Source organism: Blennius ocellaris (assembly GCF_963422515.1).
Source record: "Blennius ocellaris genome assembly, chromosome: 10".
NCBI classification, from domain to species: Eukaryota; Metazoa; Chordata; class Actinopteri; order Blenniiformes; family Blenniidae; genus Blennius; species Blennius ocellaris.
In genome coordinates, this window is record NC_137659.1 from 19,170,217 (window position 1) to 19,184,001 (window position 13,785).

General features: G+C 43.6%; 1 protein-coding gene across 1 annotated transcript in view; it reads right to left on the reverse strand.

The window, feature by feature from the left end:
- Positions 1–13,785, reverse strand: part of LOC308135591 (ephrin type-A receptor 3-like) — a gene marked incomplete at its 5' end in the record, with an annotated part of 83,644 nt that overhangs the window by 46,488 nt on the left and 23,371 nt on the right. The window contains 3 exons of the mRNA XM_080503648.1: positions 10,723–11,074; positions 12,069–12,176; positions 13,404–13,604. Coding sequence (XP_080359774.1) covers positions 10,723–11,074; positions 12,069–12,176; positions 13,404–13,604 — 661 coding nt within the window. The remainder of the gene's footprint in view (positions 1–10,722; positions 11,075–12,068; positions 12,177–13,403; positions 13,605–13,785) is intronic.

Consider the following 13,785-nt stretch of genomic DNA (forward strand, 5'->3'; position numbering starts at 1 on the left):
TTTAACCATGATTGACACTCCAGGTTCTTAACTTGGTTTATGATGTCTTCTCACTTTTTCTGCCCCCCCCCCCAGTCACACCAACACTCACACCGGATCAAGCCGGATATGAAATGGTTTATGATGTCCAGTACATGAAGCACATGAGTACACTCAGGCAGCTTTCTGATCTAGTCTCTGTCTTCTGGATGCCAGCCAATTACTGAGCGCAGCCAAGGGGAACTACGGGACGTGGCCCCCTTGCTTCCCAATTCTTTTCATATCAGTCTATTCTCTCTTTTTTCTTTTCTCATCTCTTTGTATTGCCTGTCTACTATTTCTGTTTTTCTATCTGTCGCCTCTTGCTCGCTCCCTTGCTTTCTTTCTTTTTTTGTGTGCGTGCGTGTGTGTGTGTGTGCGTGTGTGTGTGTGTGGGTGTGTGTGTGTGTGTGTGTGTGTGTGTGTGTGTGTGTGTGTGTGTGTGTGTGTGTGTGTGTGTATGTGTGTGTGCGTGCGTGCGTGCGTGTGTGTGTGTCTTTATTTCCCAGTGGGCTGTCTGTCATACTTTGACCCTGACCTTCTCCAGAGCTCCTGCACAAATATTTACTTTGTGGCTGACAGGCACACACACATACACAGCCTGCTTTAAAAAAAAAAAAAAAAGAAAGAAAGAAAGAAAGAAAGAAATCACAGGGAAAAAGAGCAAGCTCAATTTCAGTGCAATTAAAGCAAACACACATCTCCACAGACAGCCACTTTTCTCGTGGAAACCCAAGCTGATGGCTCGCTAATTTTGAGCCCGTGTGATTATCTTGCAGTCCAAAAACAGATTAAATAGATACCAGGTGCATGTGTTTTTCTGTGTGAAAGAGGTCACGGGTAAAGGATGGACAGAAAAAGAGACAGACAGAAGCAGAGGAAAGTGGGAAAAGGTTGGGAGAGAGCATGACAGGCCTATAAAGGTCTGTTGGGAGTTTGATTCACAGTCTGAATAACTTATTCTTCTGTGTTGTGTTATCAAGATAAAAGACTGGAGAAACGTGAAACCAATCCAGCGAGAGCCGCACACACTCAAAGATTACACACAGTGGATGTAAACTTTTACTATTAACACACACATTTTGTCTCCCATGACACCCATAGCTCCAACACCTTCATTAAAGTTGGGCCCTCGGAGTCTGAACACGTTCTCCACACACACACACACACACACACACACACACACACACACACACACACACACACACACACACACACACACACACACACACACACACACACACACACACACACACACACACACACACACACACACACACACACACACACACACACACACACACACACACACACAGTCTCCCCAGATGCACCCGGATACACACTGCGGCAGTAAACGTGCCCACATCAGCCTGCCCCGTGACCAGCAGAGTGTATGTAGGAGGAGCAGCGCCCCTCTTTTCCTCACCCACGTTATTTTCAGTTCATCACTCTCAATAATTCATCCTCTCAGGCAGAGAAGGGAAGGAGAGCTCCGTGCCTTTTTCTCGGTGTCAGTCACATACACACTCATGCAGATGTACCTGTCAAGTGGGAGGCCGTATTTTTTGCGGTCTTTATTTCGTGGGTGAGCAGTGACTGAGTCTGTCAGCCAAACTCCCAAGCAAACTGGATTGAAATAGGAGGAAAATCTTTCCCAGTGTGTATCTTTCTCGTTCAGAGTCGACGGTTACATAAGAAAAAAAAACGCGCTTGAGATTGTTGAGATTGTTCAAGGTCACAGTAGACGGAAAAAGACTGCAGCTGAGTTGGAGGAGGTGAGACTTTGTACACATTTCCTATTATACAGCTTAAGAAATGAATGTATGTGTTTATGTCTTGGTGTGTGCCGTGAGTGGCATCTTCTTTCTGACAGATATGGAACTGCCTCTTTATGAATGAAGCATTTCACAAATAAAACTTCCTCTTGCCCAACTTCCTTCAGATGCAGGCACCTCTTCAGCATGCAGGAAGTAAAGGGTGTCACATAGGGAGAAAAAAAAAAATCCCCCTCGGGTAAATCGGGACCTCGCGTGGCTTTTGAGCTCTCCATAATGAAATCTGCTAAACTCAGTCCCACAGGAGCTTTTCATCTGAATAAATATCGACAAAACAATTCAGTCTATGGGCAGACCTGCTTATGAAGCAGCCTTGAAAGGTAATGACACTCAGACCTCAATGATGCCCTTTTAGCATTGCAATGCAGCTGGGTGGTAAGAATCCACAAAAAAAGAGGTCATGTCGGTGCCTGACATAAAGACCACGATTATTCCTGTGTTTTTTCATCCGATTTATTTTCAGCTTCATTTGAAATCATCAAACGGTCACTGATGAGCATGTGCTGTGTGAGATATCACTTTAGTTGTAGAAGACGACGAGAGATGATGTCCATTTCACCAGTTTCATTACAACTAATCAAAGAGCCAAAGATACAGAGGTAGCCTGTTCTAACCACTCCATACTGTTAAGGGCATGCCTAACTATTGGAACGTCTTATTGGAAGAAACGCCACTTTTGCATTCAAAAAATAAATCGGTCTTTGTTTGAGACTCAACAATAAGCGAGCAATAAGAGAAAAAGAAACAAGTGAATTTATTAACATTTAATAGCTATACCAAATGTATCCAGCAGATATTAAGGAATTTAAATTCATGTCCGTGTTGATATATTAATAAAATCAGACAAAATGGCAAAAACTTTGTTGTTTGCAAAGTACCAGCCTGCACCTGTTCTGTCTGCGGCAGCTTTCTTTGGCCTCCCCCCTGGGTACAGTCTAGAGGCACTGCTGAGATTTTCTCTATTAGTACTACAGCAGCGGATTCAATCAAAATCTTAAAAAAAACCAAAAAAACAACTGGAGATTGTCACATCTGTCAAGACGTTCTTTGTAAATTTGTTCCCAGTTAAGGAAAATGCTGCCGGCTAAAAAAAAGTCTTTTTGAATTTGGTGGACGTTTCCTTTTGGCAGCAGAACAATAGCGCAGCTGTAATACATACATGAGCGGCAACAAATTGGACTTTGACCACGGCTCCATCTGTACAGCCCAGCAGAGCAATAACGCCTGTGCAGCGCTGGCCCAATCAACCTGACAGACCGATCGTACATCTGGAAGCCATCCATAAACTAGAAAGAGAAGGAGTCGGGGGGGGTCAATGGTTGCCTTCCTGTCGTTGTGTTTCCTGTTGAACAGACCCAGTGGCTGTCTGCACGCCTCTTCCACTCTCTCGGGCGCACACACGCACCTTTCATGGAACGCTTCGATTTTAAGTGAGAAGTCTTGACACGGATTCAGCACTACCAAAATGGGAAAATTATTAACTTTCCCATGAGTGCACATATGTTTATCCCTAACTGAAACTGAACAGCATATGGAACACAGCCAATTAATGGGAACTGTACCCAAAGGAGATACACTCTTCCCTTTAAACCGTCTCCCCTTTCTCTCTCTCTCTCTCACTCTGCCTCCGTCTGCGGGGAATAGTGCTATATAAAGACATGAGTAGTTGAAACATGCATTAACAGTTTCTTAGTCCTTGGCCTGCTTTTCCTCTTTTCTCCTCGGGTTTATCCACAGCCCACCCCGCTACACCAGCCTGAGATTAGTAGCCATACAAGGTTCTGTCACTCTGATGCCACCTTTATGTTCAAAACCTTGTGCTGGCCAACAGTTTGCTGGTAAAATCAACATCTTAGTGCTAAAGTGACTTTTAGGAACTCGGCTTATACATGTAGCCATGGCAAGAGAAGAGCTTTGCTTGGAGAACCAGTATGAATAGACATTATCTGGGTCAGCGCTGTGTGGGTATGTGAATGGGAACTATGGGGGTATAGAGGATATAGTGAGAGCCGAAGCCTTTGTGATTTTGTGTCATTTATTCAGGCACAAAGGAGAGGAGTTGAGAAAGCGACGGGGAAATAGGATGGAGTTTAGGAGGGACAGAAAAGAGCATAAATGACGGGAAGGATGACTGCCATTACTTCAATAAATGAACAGTGAAGTCATATAGGCAGACCAGGCTGAAGGACAGATGACTGCCCCTAAACTTAGCCCACATAGTAGTTTTTCCTTTAAGAACGTGTGGCTAATAATAACACCATGTTACCTGACACTCCAATAGCTTAACGCGCTAATGCCCAGAGCAGTTTATACACATGCACCCCTTGCATTCACCATACCCGTACAGAAGTCTCCCGACGAGCTGTCTGAAACCTTCTGTTAGCCGCCCTCGACCTTCCTACCCACACCTACATGCCCACAAGCAACGCAAGCTGCCACAGAACATACTACAGGAGGGAGCCCCTGACCTTCAAACGTCTGTATCTGATCAACATAAAAACGCTCACACACACACACACACACACACACACACACACACACACACACACACACACACACACACACACACACACACACACACACACACACACACACACACACACACACACACACACACACACACACACACACACACAATCTCTTTCACAGGTGTGAAGATTAGCCTTTTCCTACGTCTTCTCCTGCTCAGACCTTTCATTATGGAGAGGCTCCAAACCTCTTATGAGACGTAAAGTGTAAACTTCTTACAGGTATATGTTTGTGTATGTGATACAGCCTGTTATGTGAGAGTCTATATGTGCAGCCAGAGAATTTCCTGTTTTAAATGCCCAGCACATGTACGTTATGGTGGGTTTTTGTGGTTGTTGCCGTTTTGGTGGTGGTGGGGGGGGGGGGGTTGCAGAGGGAAAAAAAGCCTTTCACTGTAATTCCTTCCCTGCTGAGCTGCGGTCAGACCCAGGTCTAAATTGACTGAGCGGCTAAACAGGAGGCCTTTGATTTCCACTCTTCGAGTGTTGTTTGACTGGCTTTTGTACATCACTGAGCAGTGAAGACAAACGGAACAACAACAGGGACTACTGCATCCGTTGTTGGCTGGAGATTCCCTGATACAGTGGATGGGCACAGATTTTGGTTTTGATTCGTTTCATACGCTGAACGCTACTAAATCTCACAGCCTTACTTCAGAAGGTTACTGCGCCCACACAAAGAAATAGTTTGGCATTTAACCACCTGTCACAATGTGACATGTTCTACTCCTCAGCTTATGCACAGATTGCAAGACATAACATGTTAATTTCTGAGCTTTGGAGGGGACTGTAGGTGGATTTTTATTATCTTTGAAAGCCTGCCAAACTTTATGCTAAGTTGTATAAAGCAGCCACGGGCCATTTACATGCGTTCATGAATTAAAACTGTTAAAATCCCCTTTGTATATAACACAAAAACAGCTTAAACACTAAAGGGTTTTATTTAATGCTCTGGAGCAACATTAAAGTCCAAATTGATATTAATCTTCTTTTTTTGAAAAGAAGAAATACATCTTCCCCAAATTACTGACTCTCTGTTTTCCTTTAAAATATTATTCCAAGAGGTGTTGCAGCCTTTTAAAGTCAAAGTCGATCTCCATCACAGCCTCCCAACTGAATACATTGTTGGTCAGACAATTCACACCACATCGGACTTGTTCCTCTGTGATTTGCACTCTGGTTTTGATCCAATTAGAAAACAGAAAAGAACAGCGGGAGAGCTAAGTGAAGACAGTACAGGGTGAGTCGTGTGACTTTATAAAGTTCCACTTGTTCCCGCTGCATGTTGGCAACATCAAACACACAAATGAATGAGAAGGAAAGGGTAAACAGAGGGGTATAGCCTGAGAGCAGACAAAAATGTCATTTTGACCCTTATTACTTTCACCTGGAGAGAGAGAGGGGGGGAGAGGGAGAGAGAGAGGGAGAGAGAGAGAGAGGGGGGGGGGGGGAGAAGATGAGAGCAAGAGAACTTGTGTCGAGGTGACAGGTGTCTGTCCTTCTCCAGTCTGTCTCCTCCATCTCGCCAGCATCTGAGGCAGTAATTGGTGCTGTCAGACACACAGAGGACAGAATACACACACACAGACACACACAGACACACACAGACACACACACACACACACACACACACACACACACACACACACACACCTGCCCTTCAGCATGCACCCCCTAGGGCTTAAAGCCGGAGCGGTTGGAGAACAGTATTCACTGCGTTGCCTCCGAGCTGTGAGAGAAAGAGTCAGCAGAAGAGGGCAAGGTGGGAGAACGAGGTGGAAATGGAGGCGGTGGAGGCAACAGTGGCAGACAGAAACACGGAGGGCAAACAGAAAGCACAAGAGACAAAGGCACAGAGAGGAAAGAAAGTGGGAGAGCGGTGGAGGCGGGGGACTCGCTACACAGACAGAGCCCTCTGCATGTGCTAGAGAGAGATGGAAGAGAAGTGACAAGGATGTGCAAATGTGACAGAGGAGAGAGAGAGAGAGAGAGAGAGAGATTATGCAACTCCAGTGGTGACAAAGCAGATGAGGATGATTTTCTGTGACTGAGCAGATGAGCTGCAGCCATGAAGCCACCGTTCGCTATGAACCAATGAGTACACTACAAAAGAAATACCAAACATATGAAAAATCACATGAAAGTGTTGTGATATTTTTCTAAGCTATAAATACCTCTGATCAAAACACCATTATATTGTAAATATGTCGCGATACACTATTCTGATACAACAATTTTACATAACAGAGAATAAAAAACAATTATACCAGTTTACTGAGGACTTATCATGAAGGTCTTATTGTTGTTTGTGATTAGTAAATAATATAAAAAAACAGAGTTGAACTCTATTAAAGGTAAAAATTCTAAAGCTTCTACGCCGATGTAAATCAGCTGATCAATTTTATGTATCTCTCTGAAAAAAAAGAAAAAAGCTTCCTTATTCAGTCTCGTAAATACAGTTCTTTATGATTCATCTGTTGAATTAACACAGTTCCTATTATTTTGGGGCAATTTAAATACTTCCTGTAAAGTATTTTTTTCTTTCTTTAGCTATTATGAATATATAGTCAAGGCCACTTCACGTGGGAACCATTTGAAATACAATCAAATCCTCAGCTACATTTCCTCCATGAATTCTGTCTCTGCAAATATAATGGTGTTTCACTTGAGATGGAGTGTGAGGTTGTACTTCAGCTATCTTTAGAGCTGCATCATATCATGCAAGGGTTTGTAATATTTTCAAACACACACATTCATTGTGTACAGCACTGTGAAGTGCAACACTACTGCTCACTTCAAGAAAGAACAGAAAGCTTGAAGGAATTCACTCAATCTGAAGCAAAACTGAATATTATTTATACTTTTAAAAGAATCAACAGCAAAACTTTAGGATCACATTGAAATGCAGAAATCATAAATACACATCTCTCTCTCTCTCTCTCTCTCTCTCTCTCTATATATATATATATATATATATATATATATATATATATATATATATATATATATATATATATATATATATATATAGAGAGAGAGAGAGAGAGAGAGAGAGAGAGAGAGAGAGAGAGAGAGAGAGAGAGAGAGAGAGATGGTAAGACTGTGGTACAAATAGGTATTAATTTGTATTGTTATTAACATTTTAAGGCAAGAAAGGCATTCAAGTCATTATCCAACATGTTTTCATTGCCACATTAATTATGAAAAGTCAAGATGAGTGATTCTTTGAGGATTATTCATCTCAAGTTAGTGGTTTGTTTGTGTTTATGAATTAGAAATAAGGCCACATTCAACCATGAGTCACATAACCTCCTATTTCACAGTCTGATGATAGTTGTTTGGACTGGTAGAAAAATATCTCGCTCAGTAAGCGTCTTCCCCTTGTGTCATGAAGCACTTGACCAAGTTTAATCTAATCCTGTGTTCACCAGTAACAAACACATTTAAACATACATCCTTTCCTCCTTTGGGGAATAAGAACCGCTGGGTTGGAAAAGAGAAATGGAGAAAGATGAACACATGATCTATAAATGTTTAACGAGTGCAGACGAAGGAGATAAGGGCTGCTACGAGGAAGAGAAGGGAGACAGAAAGAAAAATGTTGAGGTGAAAAAGGAAGGCAGTACGAGAAGGGATATGTGAAGAGCAAAATGTGAGGCTTGTAGAGAGCGTGAGGTGGAGAACAGCCCTATTATAGTAGCAGACACCACCAGAGCAAGGTTAGGAAGCAGCAGAGAGGAGGAGAAAGAGCCAGAGATTGTGAAAAAAGGCTGTAATTGGAGGTGTCTGGTGTTTGTCTAACACAGAGAGGCTAGTAATGATTCCATTAGCGCTTCACACCGAGAGAGAGCGACAGCGAAGCAGCGAGAGAAAGATAGAGCGGGACGCAGAGGGGAAAAAGAATGAGAGTGACACAGAGACAAAAAGAAGACGCTGGAGAGGCCAAAAGATATGAGAAAGATTCACGCAGAACATCAAAAGACAACAGTGAGCAGCCAGCAGCCAAATGGTAGAAAAGAAGAACACAAAATGAACAAGAAGAGCAGTCAAGGCATCCATTAAATGGCTTGCTCACCTGCATGCTGATGATAATTACAAAATGCCCCTCCAGCCCTTTCTGTCGCTCTCTCCCCCACCCACCTCACCCCTTCATCTCTTTGTGTGGCAGCAAACGAGGGGAGATGACTTAAATGCATTAGCGGAGTGTGTTTTCCCTAAGGAAGACCTCCAGACTGTGTCAGGGCAGGAACCTTTTGTTTGGAGCCGACGCCGAGCGCTGAGTGGACTCTTTAAAAGCATGGCCCCTTGTTCTCTCAGGGACACATTAAAGCACAATGTGCTGGGGTGCTGTACCTCTCTGTGTCCTGTCGTGTCTTTTATAAATACACCTGGTAAAAGGAGGCTGGTTACAGACGCGGTCACGTCGTCTGGTGAAGTGAGTTTGATCAAGGAAGGGAAGCCACATCGCCGCAATCAAGCCACACACGAGCCAAAGTTATTTCAGACCAAAGAGAGATTGTTTCCTTGACGTGAATTTGGCGTGGTTTTAAACAAACACGAGATATGTTTGGCTGTGACACACGCAGGGATAGCAAAAATCTCCTGCTGAGTGAGGAGCAAATTTCATTGCCATACAAATCCTTCCCGCAATCCCACGAAAATGCTTTCAGTAATACCAAGTCGGTGGCACATACATCCCTGTGGCAGAGAAGCTTCAGTGAACCACAAAGGAATTCAAATCTATTGGAAAATGTTTGTTTCTCTTTGTTTCCACAATAAGTGTTTGAGGAGAAAATGTTGCATTCAAATTAACTAAAGCCATAAATCAAGGATTCCTACTGATGACATTGGACACCTGTCCACACAAAATCTGTAGTGACCATAACTTATCAGACACGGGACACATATATTGCCTGACATCTGCCCTAAGGCTGTCCGTAAGCTCTGTTATTACCTCCGCAGCATACACTCATGTATACCATTACTGTGTGAAGACAAGCTTGTTAAAAGCTCTTTCATTGCTCAACTTATTCTCACCGGACTGATGAGACCCGGGGAGCAGACCGATGAGGTCATGGAGATCAACGAGGTCAACCACTTTGTTGCATCTTACTGACTGGAAATAAAGCTTGAATACAAAGGACGCGTCGTGGGCCTGCTCAAGGGGTAGCAACAAAGCAATTTTAAACCTTTTCAGGAAAATCACCTGTCAAATAATCAGTTTGTCAATTTCCAGGACAAACGTGTAGCTCAACAGTCTGCGTTTCATGATTGAGATGCAGCCAGAGTTCTACCACAATCTGTGCACATTATCAGTCTGCAAACTGCAGAGTACAGCTTGTTCTTATTCACTTGTCTCTAAGGCCCAACTGCCAAGTTTTCTGGGCGTCTTAGCTGCTGCTTCTCCAAAACAACCGAAATTGCATTATGTGCACCGATTTCAAGTCTGCAGTGATGAATATCTATGATTCCATTTTCTTTTCGGGGAAGAAGTGAGCCCACAGGGACAGGTGACAGCGAGAACCTAATACCGCTTGCTCACTCAAATGCATGCATGCACAGTATGTATCCACACGCACACACACACACACGCGCGCGCGCGCACACAGAACCACTGCACACACCATCTGGGGACTTTTACAACTCAATAATCTGCTTCCTAAGGCATACCTTTTCCTCTCCTTCTTCAACACAACACACATCAATGAGCGCTTTCTCACACGCTCTTACTGCTCTTCTCTATGCAGAAAGGAAATGAGATATTCAACTCTGACAAACACGCACAAAATAAATAAATAAAAAATAGGAGATGCCTCAAAGCGACTTCTACCCTTTCCTCGGCAAGAGCTGTCCTTGCAGTGTTCATCGTGATGGCACACACACACACACACACACACACACACACACACACACCCACACACTCCAAAACAAGGCATCTGTAACCCAAATACAGACTCATCGTCATTCCAGCTTCAGTTTCAAAATCCCAGCAGTGCTTCTACACAAGCAAATGCAGATGTGCACACACTCATATTTATACACTATATTCGCTCCTCTCTCCGACAACACAGCCATGATGCGGCTGAATAGATGTGACCACAGTATTGTTCAAATGAGCACATTGGTAAGCTGCTGCACATTCTCGCAATTTTTTTTACGAGACGTGTGCACACACAAGTACACACTACAGCTCAAGGTTAAATCGTGTCACAATGAATTTGCATTATACAATTACTCTGTCGAGCTCTATTTATTTGCCTTTTTTTTTAAGGTTTTTCTCCCACTTTAACACAGACACGCGCGCCGTCCGATAGAGGCCTCGGGACCTGCGCCCCACTCACGTTGGCAGACGTCCTTGTTCTCCTCGAAGCCTGGTTTGCACACACACCTCCCGATGGGAACCAGCCAGCCTCCGTCTGCACTGCAGTACATCTTGGGAGCCTCGAACTCTTCCGAGGCGTTCACACACAGACCGTGGACCTCAACCAGGGCTGTGTCTCCACCTGTGATTGTGTCAGGGAACTGGGCCAAGTTGAGCACGGTGAGCGGACACTTTTTGTAGAAGACTCTGACAGACACCAGAGCAATGCAGGCCCCCAGGTCTTGGAAGGCCAGGTAGAAACCCTTTTTACTGAGGTTGCTGATGTCCCGCACTTCTGTGTTCAGCTTCAGGACGCGGTCACCAACATCCACCTGTGGACAAGAAGCATTTGTATGATTTGGTAAAAAAACCACTTTATCCATCCAATAACATCTTTAAATCATAACCCACAATTAAACCTCTGTCTGTTAATCTTGTTGATGTGAAAGTTGGGGAGTTTGAGGAGGCCACGGAGAGGGACTTTCAGTCGGCCTCAAAGAGGTTCGTGAGCGCCATTGGCTCATGGGGGATTGGATGGGTCTTTACTCAACCTATATTCAGCAGAGGACACCCTTTGGCCTCAAATGTCAATGGAAGGTGGAGGGAGCTCTTTGAGGACAAGGTAGGCATGCCTTCCTCACAGAAGGCGGAGATGAGAGAGTCTAGGATGTCCTCATTCATTTTCCTGGTGGAGGTAACCAGGGTAGTATCTTTGGATTGTTATTCACCAGTGAGAGGAGGAGGGACCGTGAGATAATGGAGGACATGCAGACATTGGACCGTTGTGGTGGAGGGGGAGCTGAGCTGCTTGTTCTCCTTCCCCACCCTCACCTATGGTCATGAACCGAAAGAATGAGATTGCAAGGAGCTGAAATGGGTTTTCTCAGCAGGTTGTCAGGCAACACTTTTCATGACAGAGTGAGGAGCTCAGCCACCTCGGAGACATTCAAAGTTGAGCTGTTACTCCTCCACATTGAGAGGAGCCAGTCGAAGTGTTTCGGGCATCTGATTAGGATGCCTCCCACCTACCATTAGTATACCAGGCACATCGAGTTGGGCAAAGGTGCCAAGAATGGCTTCAGACCCACTAGAGAGATTATATCTGTGGTTTGGTCTGGGAGCAACTTGGGATCCCCCAGAAGATGGGTGGGAGTATGTGGGTATATCTGTATATATTTATACAAAATTGAGATATACTACGCTATATTTATATGTATCGCTATTATATATAATGTCTATATCTAATATGGATTTTGTGTTTATAGGTATAGTTTGAGGTGAGGACTGTGTCTGTGTGCGTTTGTTTGAGTGTATTGATGTCCTTACCTGTGTAAAGCTTTCATCTGCAGCGATAGTATCAATCTTGACGTACTGGCTTTCCTTGATGAACCACAGGTTGGCATTATTAGATTCATAGTAGTACATGTTGAATGTCTGAAAAACAAACACAGTCCTTCAGTGAGCAGCCATAGCAGCAGTAAACCAGGACAGAAAACGTGTGAAATTTTAACAAGGCCTTCATTTGCTGTGTTTGTCTGTTCCTCTTGAAACCTAAGTCCGTCTGTGCTGACGGCCAGTCAGCAACACAATTTGCAGTTTCATGAAAGTGCAGCTCTTTTACTGTGTCACATTAACTCTGCTGCTCATTCTGGAGATGTAATGAGACCGAAAAGGGTGTAGAGGGCAAATAAAGTAGAGTGGAATGAATACAGAGGAGCAGTATTATCAGGCTGATACAAGAGAAGGGAGGACAATGGAAAAAAGTATTGGATGTTCAAATATACACAGAGAGACAAAAAGCCTCTGCAGCAGCATGTGTTTCAGTCAGCGGTGATCCTCTCAGGTCATTTTTTTTTCCTGGTCTTTGTCTTTTCATCTATTCATAATCCATTAAAGTGTGCTTCAGTTTGCATGAGTGTGTGGGTGTGTGTGTTTGTTTTGAATGTATACCGGAAGAGGAGGAAGAAATAGATAATTAAAATGGCCTTTTTCTGCCCTGCAGCATAATGTAGGTGCACTGATTTCATACTTCTAATAATTATATTATGAAAAGTACATGACACATTTTAATAGGCTTGACAACAATAAATATGGTAATATGTATCAAAACAACAAATCGGGCCGATAGCTCAGATGTAAATCAACATGCAGACAGAAACCTTCCTCCTCACGTGTGTTTATTTACAAGTAAAAACAGGTTAGTTCATCGTCATTCTTTACAGTGCCAACATGAGTGCTGTTTTAATGTGTGAATGCCCCACTGTGTGTTACAATTAATCTAACACTTTCATTGCAAATATATGTGTTTAGTTGTAAAAGAACACCGATCACAATGCAGCTCGCTGTGTTACAGATAATATTCAGTAAAAATCCAATGTGCAGCATGTTTCAAAAGTAACCTACTCCAGTGATAATGATTTCTTCAAAAGAGGCTTTTTTTTTTTTTTTGCTTCGCCGCTCACAGATTTCAAAGAGCAGACAACTACACAAAATCAGCAATCATGAGTGAGCAACATGAACGTAGCGGGATGACTTAAACACACGCACACACGTACAAAACCATTGCAGGGACAATTGTTAACCAACCACAAAGTCCTCAGACTGCTCACGTGTCATAAAGTTTGCTCCTGAATTCCCAACAGTTTGTGCAACGATGCATACCTCTTTGCAGGTACCAGGAACGCCAGGCAGGCTGTTGCAGTCCCTCAGGGTGAACTTAATCTCAATGTAGACCCGTTGTGCTCCTTCCCTGCTGATGTGGCGTGTCCTCAGCCAGTTGTTTTGGTTGGCCTCCATGACGTTACACACCTGGTAGGTCCTCATCGGGGTGTTCCTCTCATCCATCACACTGATCTCCTCCCACTGAGGATTAGAAAGAGGAACATTTATCTGGGAGAATTTACCTGATGCAATGCTACTGAACTAGTGATAATTCATTTTTTTGTAAGTTTAGAGCTTAGAAGGAAAAGGGAAGGAACAAAAGATGAGGGAGCACATCACAGTGTAGTCATTAGGATTCCTGCCTCACACTTCAGCTTAAGTC